This window comes from Prunus dulcis, chromosome 1 (assembly GCF_902201215.1).
Source record: "Prunus dulcis chromosome 1, ALMONDv2, whole genome shotgun sequence".
In the NCBI taxonomy this organism is placed as follows: Eukaryota; Viridiplantae; Streptophyta; class Magnoliopsida; order Rosales; family Rosaceae; genus Prunus; species Prunus dulcis.
Genome location: NC_047650.1, coordinates 39767837 through 39790272, shown reverse-complemented (window position 1 = coordinate 39790272; position 22436 = coordinate 39767837). Strand labels below are relative to the sequence as shown.

At 34.6% G+C, this 22436-nt stretch overlaps 2 protein-coding genes across 4 annotated transcripts in view; both read right to left on the bottom strand.

Moving 5' to 3' along the window:
• The window catches only part of LOC117627986 (MADS-box protein JOINTLESS-like), a 36721-nt gene extending 24103 nt beyond the window's left edge, over positions 1 to 12618 (bottom strand). The window contains exons 1-6 of one of the 2 annotated variants that reach the window (XM_034360354.1): positions 12530 to 12618; positions 12017 to 12212; positions 9251 to 9329; positions 8733 to 8794; positions 8548 to 8647; positions 8009 to 8050 (exon numbers count right to left, since the gene is read on the bottom strand). In XM_034360354.1, the coding sequence (XP_034216245.1) occupies positions 8009 to 8050; positions 8548 to 8647; positions 8733 to 8794; positions 9251 to 9329; positions 12017 to 12207 (474 nt within the window). In that variant the 5' untranslated portion in view covers positions 12208 to 12212; positions 12530 to 12618. The remainder of the gene's footprint in view (positions 1 to 8008; positions 8051 to 8547; positions 8648 to 8732; positions 8795 to 9250; positions 9330 to 12016; positions 12213 to 12529) is intronic. The other variant, XM_034360330.1, reaches the window with a different exon arrangement.
• Positions 12619 to 13856: 1238 nt separating this feature from the next.
• Positions 13857 to 21226, bottom strand: LOC117628039 (MADS-box protein AGL24-like). 2 transcript variants are annotated; one of them, XM_034360401.1, is made up of 9 exons: positions 21116 to 21226; positions 20649 to 20842; positions 16990 to 17068; positions 15683 to 15744; positions 15474 to 15573; positions 15088 to 15129; positions 14873 to 14935; positions 14589 to 14773; positions 13857 to 14107 (listed from the first exon to the last, which is right to left on the bottom strand). In XM_034360401.1, the coding sequence occupies exons 2-9, from the start codon at positions 20834 to 20836 to the stop codon at positions 14098 to 14100; spliced, it is 729 nt and encodes a 242-aa protein (XP_034216292.1). In that variant the 5' UTR covers positions 20837 to 20842; positions 21116 to 21226; the 3' UTR covers positions 13857 to 14097. The 2 variants fall into 2 exon arrangements, with proteins under 2 accessions (XP_034216292.1, XP_034216299.1); XM_034360408.1 differs by having other exon boundaries at positions 14052 to 14107; positions 14894 to 14935.
• Between the last annotated feature and the right edge of the window lie 1210 nt (positions 21227 to 22436).

Sequence of the window (22436 nt, the reverse complement as noted above, 5' to 3'; positions counted from 1 at the left end):
AAGGAATTAAAAAATCATCCTCCCTTATGGCGATGGCGAGGGTTTAAAACTAGAGTCATCAATCCTAAGATCGATGTTCTGATACCATGCTAAAATATGAGAAGTTATAAGAGAATATTTGTTTGTGGAAATTTTCTATGTATTTCTCTCCTTGTACGAAATCATATTTATAATACAACAGAGTTTTAGTGCCCAAGTAAAATAATAAATTCATATTTCTATTTACAGTAGGAAATCAAGAATTAATATGGGAATCATTGGTGTGCAATGAAAGTCAATGGTGATCCACAAGGTCACGCAACAATACTCATTTGCATTTGGCAACAATTTATCAGCATCCAAGACTTGTGAAATATTTGACATGGGAAGAAATGACCAAACTAATGCTTGTGAACAATGAAGACATGACAACTCTTGATACTGCAGAGAGCATTATGGAAGCTATTGCTTCATTTCATGGCTATTGATTTTTGTTATCTTATCTTAGAGATATAACCCATTTCTATATGATTTGTTTCATTTTTGTCGACAATATAATGGATATGATTTTTCTGTCCCACCATATAGAGGCTAACATTAGTAGCACTGAAATCTGGCGGTGCACAGTAAGCTCAGCCTCTGCATGTTCTCTTACGAATGCGTGGAGTCCTCAGCATCTTCTAAACAATTTCAAAGGTCGAAGAACCATTGTTTGTTGATTTTGGCACGATCTGGTTGCTTGGGGTTGGGTGGGTGTGATGGTGGTTGGTTACATGGAGGTAATGGTGGCTGGGGTTGGGTTGGGGCTGTTAGTAGATGTTGGCTAGTTGGGTAGTCGGGTTAAGAGGAGAAGGGGAGATTCACTATTATACCCAATATATGGGCTCAAATTATATAATATAAAAAATTCTACATGAAATGAACTTTAGAAACACACTTAAAATCCATTTAAAACATAATAAAGAGGCTTTGAACTTCATACAAATTACAAAACTTCCATCGATTTCTTAAAACAAACCCAACCCCAAAACCGCATGAAAAAAAAACCCAAAATACTCATTAGGGTATCAAAGTAATTTAATAATTAAAATTAAATTCAATAAGGCCAGTTGTCATTTTTTCGGTTATTTTTTTGTTTGTTTATAGAAATTAAATGGTATGGGTTTATCTATATTACTAGTGCTAGGAATGGGTATATAACTAAATATCTCTAAAAAAAATTTATTTTACAATTTTGAAAAGCAATGAAGTTTTTAATAATTTGTGGACTGAAATGCCCCTCAATAAGTAATGGCAGTTAGAAGAATTTGACAGAAATTAGGAAATGTCCTTGAATTGCTTGGAATTGAAAACCATCGAAGCAAAAGTGATCAAATTAAAACCACAAGGACTTTAGTGGTAAAAGTGATAAACCACAAAGATCAAAACCGATCTTTTGCCATCATAAATTTGCAAAAGGAATGCTAGCAACCTTCTCTCTAACCTTCTCCTTTGGACTTTCTCTCTTTTTTGCTTGACATGTGTCATTCTCCTTACACTTAAAACAATGTGATTAATATATTATACAAGCTAACCTTTGCTTTCCAAGTTTACCCTTAATAAATGTATTCAATTTATCCAAAATATTTCACAACTTTCTTACCATCTTATTAATTTTTTTCTAACATCAATTTTTTTTTTATACAGAAAATATATGCTTTTAAGAGGAAATGTCCTCTTTTTTTATTTTTTTATTTAAAAAAAAATCCTCTGTGTTTGAAAAAAAAAAAGAGGGGAAATTTCCTTCTTTTTTTGTTGTTGAAAAAAGCAGACATTTTCTTTAAAAAAATAATAATAAGATGGTAAGAAAGTTGTGATTTTTTTTGGGATAAATTGAATACATTTAATAAGGGTAAACTTGAAAAGCAAAAGTTAGCTTGTATAATATATTAATGACATTGTTTTAAGTGTAAGGAGAATAACATATGTCACGCAAAAAAGAGAGAAGGTTAGAGAGAAGGTTGCTAACATTCCTTTTTTTAAAAGATAACTGATTCCTATTTAGATCATTTACCGCTGTTTTAAGGCCCTTTCTTTATAGGTCAGGTGGCTTACCCACATGTGGTTAAAACTAATGGAATGAGAGTGCATCAAAGAACAATTTGGCAAAAGGATAAAAGAAGAGCTGCAACTGCAGGGAATTCACTAGCAAAGGTAGCAGGAGTTGATAAATTGGACAATTGGGTGTACGGCTCCTTGCAGGAAAAAGTCGTCCAAGAGGAACGAGAGAAGTGTAGCCTTTTGGAAGTAAAATAAGGTGCCGAGTGGCTAAGGTAGCAATGATGAAGGGTTGTCTCAATTGCTTCTCGCTTATCATTTCTTGGGCTTGACATGCAAATGCAATCCAAAAATCAAGAGCAATTCACAACAGAAAACAAAGATTCAGCACAAAACCCCACAAAATAATCCAACAAATCCACATTACATTACATGAAACCATGAACACTTACATCACGAACACCTTGAAATTTACTAGTATGTACTAGAGACAATTCAATTCACCACAAACAAAATCCAAAACAAACAAACCCTAAAATTTCCATATCAAAAGAAAAGAAAAACATACATTAGGCCCAAATTACTTCCACAAACCCCTTAGGCCCTATTTGACATTGCTTTTTTTTTTTTTTTTTCCCGGCAAAAACCTGCTTCATTGTAAAGTTAAGCAGTTTAAGGTGTTCGGTAAAAATAAAATATCCCAATTATTTTACAAGCAATGGTCTTTTGACAGCAACTTTTAAAAGCAGTCTTTGGATTGCTTTTCAAAGCTGCTTTCAAAAGAAGCACGGATGAACCTTTAATGAATTTTTTTAATTCCCAAAACACCATCGTTCATTTTTAAAAATGACACCACCTCCACTACCAAATTGAACTCCACCATTTGCATCACCATATTCAATACCTCCACAACGACCACCATCATCGCCTCAACTACCATCACCACCACCACCACCACTACATCCTCCTCCTCCTCATCCTCCACCACCACCTCCTCAACCACCTCCACCATCACCACCGCCACCACCATCGCCACCACCATCACCACCACCACAACCACCACTTCTTCCAAAACCTCCACATCCACCATCACCTCCACAACCAACACCACCACGTTGCCACTGGCACCACCATCACCACCTCCACTTCATCACCACCACTACTACCACATGATTAGTACATAATACTTTCAATATCATGCCTATTTTAGTCATTATTCACAGTTACAATAATTTTATATTAAAATTTACCAAACAGTTTTGACATTGTTTTTTGTACTAACAGCATTTTAAAAATATTGTTTACCAAATATGGAGTTGCTTTACTATACAACTAATTATTTTCAAAGCACAGCATAAATAAATTTTTAAAAAAGTGATAGCAATCCCAAACTGGGCCTTAATCAGTGAAAACACACCGTTCCGCTTCTCACTTGGCACCGGACCCGACATTGACCTCCCAGATCTACTTGCGAACTCGGATGGCTCCAATTTCTCGTTGATGCTAGTGAGTATGTGTCGAAGCTCCGAGACGAAGACGAAGCCGGTGGAGTCCTTGTCGAGGATTTTGAAGGTGTCGCAGAGCTGACGATCGAAGGTCGTGGGCTTCATGTGCTTTCCCATAAGGTCGAGGAAGTGAGGGAAGTTGAAGGGGGCCGTGAGCTTCTCCTCGGTAGCGATGGATTTGTGTTGGGCCTGGGTCGAGTTGACTCCAAGCAATCGCATTAGGTTCCCCAATTCCGAATGAACGATCTTACCGTCGTTGTCGATGACGAGAGCGTAAATGCCTCCTTTATCGACGATATTAATTTGTCGCTCATATCGTTGCCCATTTTTTTCCAAATTTGATTCAAGTTTTCATAGATGGGGAAGCCTTTCTCGGTGGTGTTGAAGGCGAGGTTTCGGCTCATGACAGCGAGGCTGATGCGTAAAAGAGCCGCTAAAGCTTCCATGGTTGCTGTTGTACAAATAGAGATAGGGGGTTGATGGAGCAGACAGAGCCGGTGAGTTTTTTTTTAAATAAAAAATCTCTTCTTTTTTTTTTTTGGGTCAAAAAAATGTCTTTTTAAATAGTTTATACAATAATACACAATTTTTTGCTAAAAAAAGGTAATACACAATGTTTAATTGTTTTTTTTCCTATGTGGAATATAAAATAAAAATAAAAAAAGGATTTAAATTTGCCATGTCAACATTTAACGAATCTACTAACATACTAGGTAACAGAGGGTTTCAATCGTAAGATTTCTATAAGTTGGAGTACCGTTCAAACGAGTCTTTAAAGGTTGGGTATGAGTATGTAATGACTCAGATACTTTTGGAGGTTTACTGTAGTTGATGGCAAAAAAAAAAAATTAAAAATTAAAAAAATCTCATATGCAAACATCCAAACGCTATTATCGTGCCACATGTCATATATTTTCTATTACCCATCCCTGCTTTCCTTCATATTTACAATGACTTTTGCACAATAAGCTTATTTGAGACACTATTGTAGGGTCCACTCCGCATTGTATTTCACTAATTCAAATCGTCTATTTTTGAGATATTCATTCAAATATCATCTTTACCAAGAACTAGGGGTGGGCATTAATCCTGCCAAACCAAACTGTGTTAAATAGGCTTAGCTTCGTTCGATTTTCTTCATGATTTTTGCCAAAAATAATAATGACTCTCATACTTTTGGAGGTTTACTGTAGTTGATGGCAAAAAAAATAAAATAAAATAATTTTTTTTAAAAAAAATCTCATATGCAGACATCCAAACGCTATTATCTTGCCACATGCCATATATTTGCTACTACCCCTCCCTGCTTTCCTTCATGTTTACAATGGCTTTTGCATAATAAGCTTATTTGAGACACTATTGTAGGGCCCACTCAGCATTGTATTTCACTAATTCAAATCGTTTATTTTTGAGATATTAATTCAAATATCATCTTTACCAAGAACTATGGGTGGGCATTAATCCGGCCGAACCAAACTCTCTTAAATTGGTTTAATTTGGTTCGATTTTCTTCATGATTTTTGCCAAAAATAATAATGACTCTCATACTTTTGGAGGTTTACTGTAGTTGATGGCAAAAAAATAATAATAATAATATAAAAAAAATTCTCATATGCAGACATCCAAACGCTATTATCGTGCTATATGCCATATATTTTCTACTACCCCTCCCTGCATTCATTCATGTTTACAATGGCTTTTGCACAATAAGCTTATTTGAGACACTCTTATAGGGCCCACTCTGCATTGTATTTCACTAATTCAAATCGTCTATTTTTAAGATATTCATTCAAATATCATCTTTACCAAGAACTAAGGGGCACTAATTTGGCCAAACCAAACCGTAATTATCGATTGCCGAACCAAACTGTCTTAAATTGGTTTAGTTTGGTTCGATTTTTTTCATGACTTTTGTCAAAATCGAACCAAACTAAACAGTTATTTTGTAATTAATTTGGCCATTGTTTTGAGGTGAAACCGATCCAATCTAAGCCGTGGTCACCCCTACAAAAAATACTTGAATCTGATATACATAATGAGAGACACCTTTTAAGGCAAACTACAAAAAATATATATATATATATATTTATATTCAATGATCCGAACCATCTATATTTTAAGTATACACTTATAGATCATCTTTACAAAAAATTAGAAAAATTAGAAACCGTTTCAACATCTAATTGTGTTCTATAAAATCAATCCTATTCTGTTGATGCATTCTTTACCCAAAAAAAAAAAAATTTCAACTATCCAAACCGTCTATTTTTCAAATCTTTATTCATAAATCATATTTGCAAAAAATCATGCAAATTGAATTTCATTAAAACATCTAATTGGGACCAACAAAATAGACGAATACACTGCTTCAAGAAAAGACTATAATAACAACCATTTAATTGAGTAGTTAAATGGTTTCGGATTCAAGTGATTTTTTCTAGCGATGATCTTTGAGGGAATATCTAAAAACTGGGTAGTTTAGATTATTAAAATACAATGCGTAATGAAGTCTATAAAGACATCTATTTGAGGGATCGTTCAAGTGAAGCTCTTTAATTAGAGAAAGTAATCGAAGTAGTGGGAAAGTGGTGCAACACGTGTTTATACTTCCTACGCACTGATATACAATGATATAAACTTGAGTTAGTGGCACAACAAATGAGGGATAATTACCTTCAAAACTTAACTTTTGAATTTTTTTATATAAAAATAATCAAGTAATATGTTAGGCTGCATTGATGCAAAGTTCTAAATATAATACTTGACTCAAAGAGAAATATGTCAGGCTGCATGTAATACATAGGTTTAGATACAACACAAAGTTACTCTCCCTTCAATATTTTTTAATCTTGTATCGAGTTAAGACATATAATCACTAATATCTTACAATACCTTAATTCTATTTAGCTATAAGGAGAGTAAACCTTCATCTTTCTCCACTTCTTAACCATAGAAATTAAGGTTAGCTATAAGGAGAGTAAACTTTCATCTTTCACCATTTCTTAACCATAGAAATTAGGGAAGCCTGAAATTTAGAGAAAATACAAAGTGATAAGCAAATTTATTAAAATGGTGAAGGATAATTAAACTACCATAAATGCAACTGCGCATCAAGATATATTGGTGGAGATGTTTCAAGTTGTATATGCCTTGTGCAGGTCAACGTGGAATACATTTTCTCCCGTATGTTTTCAATAGCACTGTGTTGGGATCTTGTAATTGAAGCTTTCTGTATTTTCGATAGAGAAATGGGGGCAAGTTAGTTATTATTACTTTTATATAAAATGGATTAAAATAGTTTTATTTGGACCTACATGCAACGCAACAATGCTGACGTTAATTCAAATAAACCATCTATTATTTTCTATAAAAACATATTTTTTTAAATGTGAAATTTCGGTGAAAGTCACTAATTTCTTTCAATTTAAATAAACACAAAAATGAAATGGCCCAAAGACACAAAAAAGAAACTTCAAAATAAACTTGCCCTACAAACCCATAAAACATCTTCAATCGAAGCAGGCCTAAGACTTGGGATGGTAAGTGGTAAAGAGGTGAAAACAGTTAGCCCCAAATGAGCACTTATAACATTTTAGTATATTACTGCAAATATTGAACCAGATGGGGAAAAAAAATCATAGTGCACCTGGCTTTGTACAATTTATCTGAAATTCATGTTGACTTTGTCGATGAGTTTGGTTTTTTATTCCCTTCTAAAAATCCAGTATTTTGGTTTGGTAAGAGTTAAAAATGAAAACCATAATCAAGAAATATATCTAAACAAACCAACGGGCTTAACCCAGTTGAAAAGGATATTAACTTGTTCTCATATATGATCATAATTGTGTGTGTGAGAAATCCCTCTCCCTATGGCATAAGCTTGTACTAAAAAATTTATTCTTTTTAGTACCATAAAAAAAATCAAGCATATCTTCTCTGATCTGATCAAACTTAAAAAGCAAAGAGATATAAACAATAAACTATATATATAAATAGCAAATATCTAGCAAAGCAAAACAAAAGTAGCTAGCTCACCCCAGTTTGAGAGCTAAAGTGACGTCGGAGCAGTCATCTTCAAGAGAGAGACTGGGACCACTGCTGCAGCTGCTGATGGTTGCATTTGTGGCAGATTCAGATGACATGCCTTCTTCTCCTCCACCTCCAATATTATTAATGAACCTCTCCGGCTCCGTAGGCGCAGGTCCAATATTTCCTCTGGATAACATCACCATCTGCTATGCAAAAAATACAAAATAAAAAGAAAAGAAAGAAGAAAGAAGAAACATGTACATGATTGTGGTAGTTGCTTACCCTCTGCCGTAGCTGGTTGTTGGCTTCTACCAGCTCAGCTCCCTGAAATTAATGTCAGTGAATGGAAGAGAAAACAAGAGCCAAACTTGGTTATGATTATTGATGTTAAAGTCCTGATTATTGTAAATAGTTGAAATTTGTTTTCATTTACAGAGTATGTATATCAATCGTCTAACCTTTCTTTCAAGTGCCATAATCTCACTCATAATCAGTTCTTCCTGAAAAGGAATGGAATATTTGCATTTACATCTTATAGCTTATTTGCATATATGTAACCCAAACTGCATGCACCTATAGTTTTCAGAGAATAAACCAGCAGCTAAAATAGCAACTCAAAACCTCAGTGACAACCCAGAATACACCTATGCTTTTCAATGAAAAGAACAATTATATACCCAGTTTGCACAAAGGACAATTGTGGGACATACTTTATATTGTTCCAACGCTTCATTATTTAGGTTTTCATTCAGGAATCATCGAGAGAAAGAAGAAAAAAAAACAATATCAGAGACTATATTTGACCATTTCATTAAATAGTAATGATTTCAGTGTTTGTTTAGGACCTTGTGTTGTTTATTTATTGGAACACAAATTCAATGTCTTAAACCAATTAACTAACTTTTTCCAACGGATTCGATCGATCATTAAACCACAATACAGAGTAATTAATGCCTTCGCACCATGCTTACTAGAAAAGAAATTAGCTAGCGCAGACCTCAGTTTCAATCACACGGCCAAGGCTTGCGTCCACCAGTTGTTCTAACTTCTGCAACTCATCAAAATTCAGCTCTTCAAGATCTTCCCCTTTTATCTGCCTGTTGCAAGCCAGTCCAAGTTCAGCAGATACATCAAACGATATAATACCAGCTAAACAGCCACACATATCTTACAAATTATTACCTCAGCTGGCGGCTCTTCTCCTCAAGTTCCTTGGTCAATCTGATTTGGTTTTCAATTTCTAGCTAAAATGAGAAATGGAACCATCATTTAGGTAATCTAATCTGTCTATCACATGAAAAGCTTATAAAAAGTGGATTACAATTTTTTTTTTTTTTTCGAAAATGGAATCAAATTAATTACTTAAACATACAAGAACATAAGCCTCAAATGCAACCAACAAAGTGAGAGTTTGTCACCGCCTAGAGGTTTGGGGCACCCTTTGTGGAGAGATTAAACAAGTTTCAAGGTTTGGATCTCAGCAACACTGAGAGAGACGCACAACATGTGATGTGATGTAGGACATAATTGTTAAATTTCCCTTTTTCACTTTTTCAAACCAAAAGGTTTTACAATCAGAACCTCAGATGATATAGAGACACATTTTGAAGCTCCAAAGTGCATTTCACAGAATATGTTACAATTAATTGCAGAACAATTAAAGGGGGAAATGGAAAAGGTAAACCATTGAACTCATTTACCTGCAGCTCAACAGACGGTTCGTCCGATTTTTCGACACCATTTGTGTGCGCTTGATACCTTTCAACAACATCCTTTGTACTTCACAACACAAAAGGAATAAACAACCAATTGGCGTGTTCACAAGTTTAAGTTAGTAGACATAGAAGATCAAATTAACACATGTGACGAAGCATACATGAGAAACAAAAAAATGGAAAAGAATTAACCCCTTATGAAAAATTTATGGTTTGCAAACACAAAGACACAGTTCTGTTTATTTTCTTTTGTATATACTATTGTATGTTATGCTTCCTTCTAAAAAAAACACTATTTCAGCTGACGTTGGTTAGGTTGGTTGGTCAGGGCAGTGAGCTGAGCCCACCCACCTTGCACCCAAGTTTGAATCCCCCTCCCCGTAAATTATATTAATTTAGAGTAATTTAGACTATCGCTTCTATTAAAATAAAATCCCTATTTCAAGAAGAGACTAATTTTAAGGAGTATTTCAATAAATTACTAAAATTCTCTACCTTCTCTCACTAACAAAACTTCAATGCTAAGCCATAAAGCATGGCACGACATCTTGCTTTTGATTGAATTCCTTAATATCTATTTTATAGAATTATTATATATAAGACCAAGCAGCTGAGATATTTTAGAACACAAGGCAAACCGACCTGAGACCATATCAAGTCAAATAATAAGAAGTGGGCCTCATTGCAATATGCTTTGAATCTTGTTAGTGGAAGTGGCTAAGGTTCTTAAGAATCTTAGCATATACAATTTGCTATGATTAAGAATAGACAACATATGCTATATGTTGTGTTATCATGGCCTTGCTAACCAAGCCCTTAGAGTTTCAAAAATAAAAATATGAATAAAACTTTTGTTTTTTTGTTTTTAGGATAACCTTTCTTATTGAGAGAGGCGATAGCATACGAAATTCATACACACTACACGGATGCTAGGACTCGAACCCAAGACTTTGCCTGAGGGAGTAAATGGCAGACTCTAGCCAATTAAGATACTCTTGGATATGTACTTGAGGCCAATGCTCCGACCCGATCCAATTGTACTATCAATAGGGGTCACAAATTAAATGCAACAAAAGGGTTAATATGATAACAATGGGAAAACTATTAAGAAGACCACAAAACAGACTTTGAAAAAATAATATTTCCATATTCATAGAAATAGTGAGAAAATTGTCAAAAAGACCACAAAACGAGGACCCCAACCACAAGTGGGAACGACAAGTGGATGGGCTATATAGGTTTACTTTTGTTTTTCTTTAAACATGGACTACAACAGGTTAAAAAAAAAAATATCTTTAAAAAGCTACCTAGGCTGGACTACAGCCCAGGATATCCTTGTAGGTAATTTCGCCCTGGTCTCTTCCATTTTGTAATTTTTAACTGAGACCTCCATTTGTATCAAAGCATTTTTTATTATCAAAACAGGCCATTAGTATGTGTTTGCCACTTACAGTTTTGCTTCCCTTGTCTTTTAATAATTTTCTTCTTAATTTGCATTTGCATTTTCAAATTGTAGTTCGAGATATGTGTGCCTCCTTTTAATCTATTTTCTTCATTAGACGCATGTCTAATAATAACGTAGGAGACAATCTTAAGGCAACCCAATATAATACTCCTCATCTCCCATCCTAATGAAAGAAATCAAAATAAAAACATCTAAATAACGGAATTCATAAAAAAATGGTCAATTCCACACCATAGAAAACTTAAAAAACCATCGACATATAGAGAGTATCTTTTTATGCAGTGTATTTTGGGTTAAAGAAGACCACCTTAGTGAGGTGATATTTCTATTTTATTTTATTTTTTTGTTTTAAACATTTTTTAAGACAAATTATCAGTGCTGAATATGTGCAATTATATTTCGTTAACTGAAAGGAAGCGTGACCATATTTAAATTCTTATTCCATAGTTAACATTTCATTCTCACCCTCCTTCCTCTCATGCATGCATTCATGGCAAAAAGGCTCCAAACCCATTGCCCTACTCGGGGAGAACTACTTGAGAGCATGGAATCATATTCCTGCTGAAAGTCTTCAAGGCTTCTATGATGAATTCCCAAAGTCATCATCATATCACTTTATCCCTAGTAAGAAAACTACAAATCATATAATACTCGAATCATATAATACTCTCTTACTAGCTATAGACTATTTTTCATTTTATGTCGTTAGATTACGCAGATAGAATTGACTATCTGCGTTCTTGTGATGAGTGCATGATTTGATTGATGGTCTAACATACCGTGTCTCTCACAAGGGAACTATTAATTTTATCCATTTTCTAATAAAATACTATTTCTCAAACTGGGACACCTGATAAAATAATATTTCTCAAATTGGGACACCTACCTAGACCTTGTCTTAATCAAAAGTAGACTTCACTTTCCTGAAGTATAGATAATGTAGTAAACGTCGAACTAGTTCCTTTGCAAAGAGTACAACAATATCTAGCGCTCTCTCTCTCTCTCTCTCTCTCTCTCTCTCTCTCTCTCTCTTTTTTAGAAGCTTTTGGATTCTCCTTTTTTTCTTTCTTTGCATTCTAGCCAGAGTTCATATCAAACCATGGAATTTCAGGAAAGAAAAAATATTTCCATAAAGGCACCCTTCTCCTCCAAATCTATTTTGACCCAAATGACTGAATCTTAGAATCTCTCTCTCCCTCTCTCACCCATACAGAGAGAACAAGTCATATTGGTTATTTTTTCAAGGAAGGAAAAGTCAAAAGAATTATAAGGTATGTTGCTGGTACCTTGAGCTTGAATAATCAAAAAGCTTGCCAGTAGCGGAAAAGATGACAACTGCCACCTCAGATTCACACAGAACAGATAGCTCCTCAGCTTTTTTGAAGATCCCTCTCCTCCTCTTTGAGAAGGTCACCTGCCTTGCAGGCAAGTAGTCAATCTTCTTGATCTTGATCTTCTTCCTCATCGTCTTCACCATCCCCCCTTCAAAAAAATTCAAACCAACCACTTTTCACATTATTATGTTCATACACTAAAAAACTACACAACATTTCCTGGGTTTCTTCTAAATTTTAAACATTTAATGCCCCCCAGATCTAAGTGAAAAAAAAAACCCAGAAAAACCCACCAACCAAAACAGGTCACAAGTTCACAGCAACATGCCTAGAGTACCAAAGCACAAAGAAGAAGAAGAAGAAGAATAAGAAGAAGGAGAAGAAGAAGAGGAGGAGGAAAAAGAGGAAAAACCATTAATTAACTAATTAAAATTATGGGTTTTCCTCTCTTTGTTTAATGTTTACCTTTTTGGGGGGTTTCAGGGTCTGAAGTTTTGGTGTGCTCAGAAAAACTAAGAGAATGGGAGAGAGAAATGGCTGCTTCTCCTGCTGGCTGACTGTTTAACGAAGGAAGGGATTAAAATGAATTTCAAACTGAATTTTTCCCTTTTAAGGACAAACAATTACATACCTTTTTCTATTATTCTCTGTTTTTTTTTTTTTCATACTTTCGGTATCTTTTGGGAAAACTAGGTACGAAACCTGAGCAATTCGACGGTTACAGATGCACTTGAAGTTGATAAATGCGATCTCCACCGTTGATTTTGTATCGTGACAGTAGAAAATGTGGCATCTTACTTATTTTTGTGAATGGTTCTGTTGGAGTGGGTTTAATTCTTTTTTTTTTGGTTTTTGTTGGAGTGGGTTTAATTCTTAGTACTTGTCAGGCTGCAAAAGAAAAAAAGAAGGGAATTTCATTTTTATGTGGAGGAGGATGGCCTTTGAAACCGGTCCTGCGCTGTCTTGTCAGCTTACTTTGCTCAGGTTATGCACCATTCGAGTCGCAACACTTGGCTTTGTCTTTGCTCCTCCAGCCCACTCCTCTTTTTTGTATGAATTTAATCCACGCAGACAATGCGATTATATACGGGTTTGTTTTTATGCGCAAACTAAGTTAACAGAATCGGGTCAGCCCTATCTTCAATAAACTAAGCCCAGGCCCTACTCAAAGGGCCAATAGTCCAAGCATATATAGCCTTATAGGAAACTTCAAGATTTATTTAATAATTGAAATAATAAAACGTAACTCTAGCCACGGGTAAAATCTGTTTAAATACTCTTAAAAACTCTAAGATTAATCAAGGAATTAAAATAGGAAAATAACAAAGTTTCCAAAAACTTTAAAACTGAATTTCGGATTGTTAAACGATCTTGGGTGCCCAAAAAAGCCCATACATCATGGCTAAGAAATGAGCTTTACTCATGACGCCGTTCTATTCGAATCGACGGGTCATGGGTCTGATTCTGAATTCGAAGCCCAAATATGCAGTTTATCCGATTTATCCTTGCGGGTGCGTCTCTTCAACTCATTTTCGATTGTTTCCGTCATCTGTTCTACATCATTTCTTTTTTGTGGTCAATAAGTTGTCTTTTTCCCCAACATTCAGGGCTAAATAAAAAAACGAAATTGAACTCATTAAATTGGACAATAATTTCATATATAAGCTCTATGAGACATGATTGGAACCAGTCTCCAATCTACCGACCCGCCCACCTAATGAGACCTTAGAATCCTTTAGTAAGGTTGGCCTATGCCGCTACAATGATAACCCAAGCAAATACAAAGTCCACAAGAGTCTCCAAAGCAGGCTGCATTGATACAGAGTTCTAAAGACAATACAAGTCAAAGAGCATTATGTCAGGTTGCATAAAATACATAGGTTTAGATACAACACAAAGTTACTTTCCCCTCAATATTTTTCAATCTTGTATCGAGTTAAGACACACACACAATCATTGATATCTTACAATATCTCGATTTTCTTTATTTATCTTACACACAATCACAACCCTCCACTTCTTAACCAGAGAAATTATGGAAGCCTGAAATTCAGAGAAAATAAAAAGTGATAAGCAAATTTATTAAAAAGGTGAAGAGTAATTGAAATACCATGAATGCAACTGCCCATCAACATCAACATTTGTTGGTGAAAATATTTTAACTTGTATATGACTTTATGGAGGTTATGTTGTTTTAGTCTGGAGAAAGTGGAATACATTTCCTCCCTGTATGTTTTCAATAGCCCCTTTTGTGTTGAGATCCTGCAACTGAAAGTTTCTGTATTTTCGATAGACCAATGCGGGCAACTTAATTTTTATTTTTATTTTTATTTTATTTGAACCGCCATAATACGCAATAATGCTCACGATAATTCTAATAAGCCATCTATTATTTTCAATAACAAAAATAAAAATAAAAATGTAAAATTTTGATGAACATATATGTGTAACATATAAATATAATATATATATATATATAACATATAAATATCAAAATATAGCAAAGCAAAAGTAGCTAGCTCACCCCAGTTTGAGAGATAAAGTGACGTCGTCGGAGTCATCTTCAAGAGAGAGACTGGGAGCACTGTTGCAGGTGGTGGAGGTAGCAGATTCAGATGACATGCCTTCTTCTTCTCCTCCACCACCAATATTATTATTCAACCTCTCCGGCTCCATAAGCGCAGGTCCAATATTTCCTCTGGATAGCATCTGCTATGCAAAAAAAAAAAACAACAAAGTTAAGAAAAAAATCACCCATTTTTTTCATTTAAAAACAAACAGAAAGAAGAATCCTGAAGAAATATGTACATGATTGTAGTAGTTGCTTACCCTCTGCCTTAGCTGTTTGTTGGCTTCTACAAGCTCAGCTCTCTGAAATTAGAGTCGGTGCATGGAAGAGAAAACCAGAGCCAAACTTGGTTATGATTATTGATGTTAATTTATATATATTTTTAAAAAATCCTGATTATTGTAGATAGTTGAAATTTGTTTTTCATTTACAGAGTACGTATTAATCGTCTAACCTTTCTTTCAAGTGCCATAATCTCACTCATAATCAGTTCCTCCTGAAAGGAATGGAACATTTGCAACGGTTTCGATCATTAAACCATTTAACTAACTTTCTTCAACAGTTTCAATCATTAAGGGCTCGCTTGCAATTGATTCTGGATAGTTCAATAATCACTTTGAGTGATTTTAAGTGTTTTTAGGAAGAAGCACATAGGAGGTGCTTCTCCCCAGAATCACTTAAAATCACTAAAAACGAATATATGGAGAAACGCATAGGAGATGCTTTTTCCTAAAAGTGATTCTGGCTCATTCAGAATCACTCCCAAATGAGCCATAAACCACAACACAGAGTGATGCCTTCGCACCATGCTTACTAGAAAATAAATTAGCTAGGGCAGACCTTAGTTTCAATCACACGGCCAAGGCTTGCATCCACCAGTTGTTCTAACTTCTGCAACTCATCAAAATTCAGCTCTTCAAGATCCTCTCCTTTCATCTGCCTGTTGCAAGCCAGTCCAATTTCAGCAGATACATCAAACGATATAATACCAGCTAAACAGCCACATAGCCACATATATCTTACAAGTTCATGAATGAAATAATTATTACCTCAGCTGGCGGCTCTTCTCCTCAAGTTCCTTGCTCAATCTGATGTGGTTTTCTTTCTCTGGCTAAAATGAGAAATGTAACCGTCATTTAGGTAATCTAATCTGTCTCTGTCACATGAAAAGCTTATAAACATCAGTCCAGAAAAGGAAACAACTTAAACATACGACTTCTTTATTTTGAAAATGGAATCAAATGAATTACGTAAACCATCATTTAGGTAAATCTAATCTGTCTGTCACTTGAAAAGCTTATAAAAAATGGATTACAATTTTTTTTATTTTGAAAATGGAATCAAATTAATTACTTAAACATACAAGAACATAAGCCAGTTTGTCACCAATAATTAAAAATTAAAAGAATTTACTATCTTCCTTGTGTATAATTAAAAAATAAAAATAAAACACTTGGAACACAACTAACAGTAAAAGTAAACTATAAAAATCTGATTGACTGATAGTTGATGTCTATGTTCCAATTTTTTCATTGGCTAATTCTTATGTAGAGACCAAATTAAGTCGCACTACAAATGGACTTGTCAAATCCACCTACATATATTTAGCCCAAGAGGCCGACCTGCTGCATGCATATATACATACGTCTAGGTTTGTTTAGTGCTTTTAGTGCTTCTGGAAGGGCTAAAAATGTGATTTTTTATAAAAGCATTTCAATGTGCTTTTCTAGAAAGCACTTTTTTTAAAATGAAAATTTCAACATCTTTATAATAAAAGCATTTTTGCAAGAACACTACAAAAAAATAATAATAATAAAAATAAAAATGTGGCAACAGCCACCATTTGGTGACATTTGGTGACTAATGTTGGGGTGACTAAAATCACAAATGTCGCCAAATAATGATGACTGTTGCCACTTTTTTTTTCTTCTAATGAAAGCACTTATGAGCAGACGTACTTCTTAAAGAAGTAGTCCCAAATGAGCCTTGGTGTAACGAACAAAATGGTTTTTTTGTCTTATGTTCAAACAATCAGAACCTTCATATATGCTAGAGAAATGCATTTTGAAGGTCCAAAGTGCAGTTCACAGAATATGTCATAATTAATTGCATAACAATTTAAAGCGGGGAAACGGAAGGACAAAACTTTCCTCCTTATGCAAGGAGGAACTCTTGGCTTCTATTGTGGCTTAATCACAAAATAACATGTGTCCTCTCTTTTTTAATTAAAAGTGAAAGAAAAAAAAAAGTAGTTTTGACAATTAAAAAATATAAGGTAAAAGGTGGAGTTCCTCCTTATAGATAAAGAGAGAAGTATTGTCCGAAATGGAAAAGGTAAATCATTAAACTCATTTACCTGCAACTCAATAGACGGGTTGTCAAATTTTTCAGCACCATTTATGTGCGCTTGATACCTTTCAATAACATCCTTCATACTTCACAACACAAAAGGAAAACACAATCAATTGGCATGTTCACTAGTGTCAGTTAGTAGACATAGAAGATCAAATTAAAACATGTGACAAAACATACATGAGAAACCCAAAAAAAAAAAAAAAAAAAAAAAAAAAAAAAAAAAAATAATTAACCCCTTACGAAAAATTCTGGTTTACAAACACAGAGACACACTTCTGTCTATTTTCTTTTGTATATACTATTGTATGGTATGCTTCCTTTTATTTGAGATGTGGTCGTGTTGCAAGTAAAATCAGCCAAAAGGCCCAAAACTGATGCACAATGAGAACGTACGTTAAGCTATTTTGCTGGCTGCATGCATGGCTGGCTGGGCTGGCTGGCTGCATGGTTTGGTTACGCAAATCAAAACGTCAAGTAAAATTCCTCTCACATCAACTCTGGATCTCATTGCAATATGCTTTGAATCTTGTTATCTTTGGTTCGCCTCCTTTTTAGTCAGTGGATGGCTGAATCTATGTAGGCTATGCCAAACGTATTGGGAAAATATCGAGGGTCAAATGCATTTTGCACCCTTGTGATATGACGCCAGTAATACTAGAGATAATGTGTTCTAAAAACTAACAAAAATAACTCTATCGTTACAAACTGTTACACCATTGGCCCCGTCAGTACGTCAAGCTAATCGCTATTCTTTTTATGGGGCACTCTCTACACCCAAATTTTTTGCCTACTTGAATACAAATTTGAAGCAACTTGAGCTATTCTCATCTCTCCTTTTAGCAACTAAGTTTGAGTTAGTATATAAGTTAGGTTTAGACAGATAAAAGGAATTACTAGCGTAATCATTCGTAACTTTGTGATTGAAGTTACCAATACTTATCAAGTCCAACTTTGGCTACTCATTCTAATGGACATATTAAGACATGTTAAACTTCGAGAAGGCTAACCACACTCATTCTTAAAACCAAACATTCTTAGGATCGAAGTGTCTCAAGTGGAGAAGGAGGAAAAGCCATATATTTATGGTTCTCGTATTGCGTAATTCTAACCTAGGGCACAACAACAGTCAATAACATTCGTCATTCACTATTAAACAATGACGACTTAAATTTACAAAATCTTTTGTAAGTTCCGGAATCAATTAGGCCACACTGTCAAAGCCATATCCTAAGAAACAACCAAGTGACATAATGCCATGCCCGAAGCTGTGAGGGCCCAGGCCCAAAGTGGTCAATATCTTGCTAGTGAAGCAGGGTCATGAAATAATGGTATTAGAGCTTGACCCTGACTGAAAGTGGACCAGCAAGGATGCTAAGGCCCAAGAGGGGTGAATTGTAAGACCTGTGATCCATGAAGGATGCAAGGCAAGAAGGGCAAGATCAGTGAGCAATCTCACATTCCTCGAGGATGGAAAATTGAAGTGCCATATATGCGTGGGCACTTGACTTCCTAGCAAGATGTCTTTTGGGCAAAATAGCATAAGTTTGAGTATATGAACAAAAACGTGATGGCCCAAACCCAAAGCGAATAATATCTTGCTAATGAAGCTGGGTCGTGACAGCTCTCTAGTGGTTTTAGAGAAACATGCCCTTAAAAAAAACCCTACAACCTAAGTTTACATCCCGGACTATTTAGACGGATGCAATGGAAGTGGTGAAACCTACTAAAATGGGAAGAGGAATGATCTCCTAGGGAAGAAAACTTTGTGGAAGTGGCTGAGGACGCTTAGCACGTTAATATATACAATTTGATGTGAGTAAGAATAGACAACAAATGCTATATCTTGTGTTAAGATGTCCTCGCATACCAAGCCCTTAGAGTTTCAAACATACAAGTATAAATATAACATCTCGAAACTTAACTATATAAGGAATCATTTGTTTTAGCATCATAGTTTTTTCGATGACTTTCGGCACATTATATATTTCGAAAACTTAGAATAATAGAACCAAGTAGAGCAATACTTTTCCAAACGTTTTAATATTTTGAAACTTGGAAAAGTGTGAAAAATAATTTAAAGTAAAATCTAAGGCGAAAGCACAACATTTTTATTCTTCTTTAGTTTTAATTGTATGTTGATTTCAGTAAAATCGTTTTTATAGTTTTTGTTTTTGTTTTTGTTTTTTGCTCCAAAAAATAGAAAATAAAAAAAGTAAACAAACTAATAGGTTCTGGAATCCTAGAAAATTAACTTTTAAATGAAATTTTCAATGGAATTTGATTAGAAATTTCATAATGACAAATGATTAGACCCCCACTTGTGTATCAAAAAGGCCATTAGTACGCGTGTTTTGTTTTCTTTGTCATCTAATTTTGTTCTTAATTTGCATTTTCAAATTGTACTTCGAGAAAAGTAAAATAAGACCACCTTAGAGGTGGTATTTCTAGTTTTTTTTTTTTTTTTAAAATATTTAAAATATTTATTTTTAATTTTTTTAAAAAAACATAAATGATCAGCGCATCCTCCACTTTTTTTTTTTTTTTTTTTCCTTCCTTTCATCTCATGCATGCACATATAATTATTTTTGTTGACTGAAAACAAGCATGACCATATTTAAATTCTTATTCCGCAGTTAACATTTCATTCTCACCCCCCTCCCTCTTTTTCCTTCCTCACATGCATGCATTCATGGCAAAAACATGTTATGGTCATAGCTCCACCACCCATTGCCCTACTTGAGAACATGAGTGCATATTCTTGCTGAAAGTCTTCAAGGCTTTATGATGAATTCCCCAGTTATCATCATATCAACTTATTCCTAGTAAGAAAACTACAAATCATATAATTCAATGTTTGTAACCACATTTAGATGAGGAGACAGAAAGGACGCCTTTTCAAACACGACCCTCCCTTCTATCTTAAGTTTGAAGGATAATTTAATATTTATTAAAAAAATATTATATATCATTTTATATGGTGTGACTATGAATCATTTTAGTATAAAGTTTGCCGTTTGTGGTTATACTGTGTCTAACATTCTTATTTGAGTGTATAATTGAATTGATAATCTAACATTCTTATTTAAATGTATGATTGAATTGATAATCTAACGTAACGTGTCTCTCACAGGGAAACCATTAGTTTTAACTCCTGGGACGGGGACAAGGATATTTTTCACTGTATAAGCCCCGCCTAATATGATGAGATTGAAGCAGCAAGAATGAAAACATGGAAAACTAATAAAATAATGTTTCATAGAAGTTGTCTTAATCAAAAGTAGACTTTACTTTCCTTAAGTATATGGTAGGTAGTAATCGTCGAACTAGTTCCTTTGAAATACAGTACAACTATCTAGATCTCTCTCTCTCTCTCTCTCTCTCTCTCTCTCTCTCTCTCTCTCTCTCTCTCTCCTTTTTAGAAGCTTTCGGATTCTGCATTGTATTTTTCTTTACATGGATTTTCGACCAAAAAAACAAACCATGGAATTTCAGGAAAGAACCAATATTTCCATAAAGACACTCTTCTCCTCCACCCTTCTCTCCCTCTCTCACTTACACAGAGAGAAGTCAAGTCAGAGTACAGAGACATCATGATTCATGATCATACCTAACTGGTTATTTTTTTCAAGGAAGGAAAAGTCAAAGAAGTGTTGCTGGTACCTTGAGCTTGAATAATCAAAAAGCTTGCCAGTAGCAGAAAAGATGACAACTGCCACCTCAGATTCACACAGAACAGATAACTCTGCAGCTTTCTTGAAGATCCCTCTCCTCCTCTTTGAGAAGGTCACTTGCCTTGCAGGCAAGTTGTCAATCTTCTTGATCTTGATCTTCTCCCTCATCATTTTCATCGTCCCCTTCAAAAAAATTCAAACCAACCACTTTTCACATATATTATGTTCATACACTCAAAAACTGCACAATATTTTCTGGGTTTCTTGTAAATTTTAAAGATTTAATGGCCCCCAGATCTAAGGGAATAAAACCCAGAAAAACCCACCAACCAATATAGGTCACAAGTTCACAACATGCCTAGAGAATACCAGAGCACAAAGGAGAAGAAGAAGAAGAAGAGAAAGAGGGAAAACCATTAATTAATTCTGGGTTTCCTCTCTTTGTTTAATGTTTACCTTTGTCGGGGAGTTTCAGGGTCTGAAGCCAGAAAACTTAAGAGAATGAGAGAGAGGACAGAGAGAGTTGACTGCTGCTGCTGCTGCTGCTGCTGGCTGGCTGTTCAAGAAAGAGAGAATTCAAAGGCAATCTTCCTTTTTATGGGAAAAAATATATATCTATTTTTCAATTAATTGATCTCCACCGTTGATTTTGTAACGTGACAGTAAAAAATGTTGCATCTTACTTTTGTGAATGGTTTTGTCACTACCTAAGTTTAGTATCTTCAAAAAATATATTAAAAATTGTGCTTTTATGTGGAGGAGGATGGTCCTTGATACAGGTGATGCGCTGTCGTCTCACTTGATTGAACTCACCATGCGACACTTCTTACTTTGCTCGGGTTACTCCAGAGGCCACAGTGGCATAGTTAAGATTTCATATTAAAAAAGGCCTTTTTAAAATTTTAAAATTTTATTTGAATAAAAGCGTAAGAGTGCTAACCGCTTAATAAGTTAATTCGACACTAACTATTTGTTTTGGTCCATTTCATAATATCATTTGATATAAATTAATAATATATACATTCGTTACAATCATAATTGTAATGAATTTTTTATTTATTTTTAGAAACATGAATTTCATATTTTAAATTCGTCAACATTATTAAAGACTGGACTTAATAATTTATATTCCAACATAGAGAAGACTAAAAAAAAAAAAGTTCATAAATCCCAACACTAAGATTCCCAACTCAATGAACTCATACATGAAAAAAGGACGGAAATAAAAAATTCAAAAAGCTTAAGTCAAACAAAAGATAAAAAGAAAGAAATATTGTAAATTTAGGAGTTTTTAGTACAAATATCATAAACTAACCTAAAAAATTTAAGGTAGACAAGTAGATGAGAGATCACGAAGTTTTATGGTAAATTGTAGACAATGAGAACCTAATATATGGTTTATTTTAGGATAAATATCCTAAAACTAATCTAATATATTACAATATCATATATCATATATATATATATATATAATTAGAAAAAATGGAGTGGGTGCCTAATACCACACTGGTCCCTTAATGGCTCCGCTACTGCAGGGCCACAGTCCACACCGAGTTCGATTCTCATGTGCCCATTTTGTATGTACCCTTCCTGTCTTATTATTATCCTTCTGATATTTGTCGTCTCGCCTTAACTAAATGCTAACTCTATTAAGCTATCTTTCATCTTCCTATGTGATATAGAACTGATGGCCAGAGCAATCGAGGAAGAGCAGGAGCGTCGTGTGCGTGAAGGCAAAGCTGGAAAACTATAGGTTTGGGCCTCAAGTCCGGAACCG

What these genes read in the sequence shown, in the direction of transcription:
- LOC117628039 (XM_034360401.1), bottom strand. Translation starts at nt 20,836, where the DNA reads ATGAAAATGATGAGGGAGAAGATCAAGATCAAGAAGATTGACAACTTG. An exon ending in ACCCGTCTATTGAGTTGCAG is followed by an intron (nt 15,745 to 16,989) that starts GTAAATGAGTTT and finishes TTCTCATTTTAG; the next exon opens with CCAGAGAAAGAAAACCACAT. An exon ending in GCCGTGTGATTGAAACTAAG is followed by an intron (nt 15,130 to 15,473) that starts GTCTGCCCTAGC and finishes CATTCCTTTCAG; the next exon opens with GAGGAACTGATTATGAGTGA.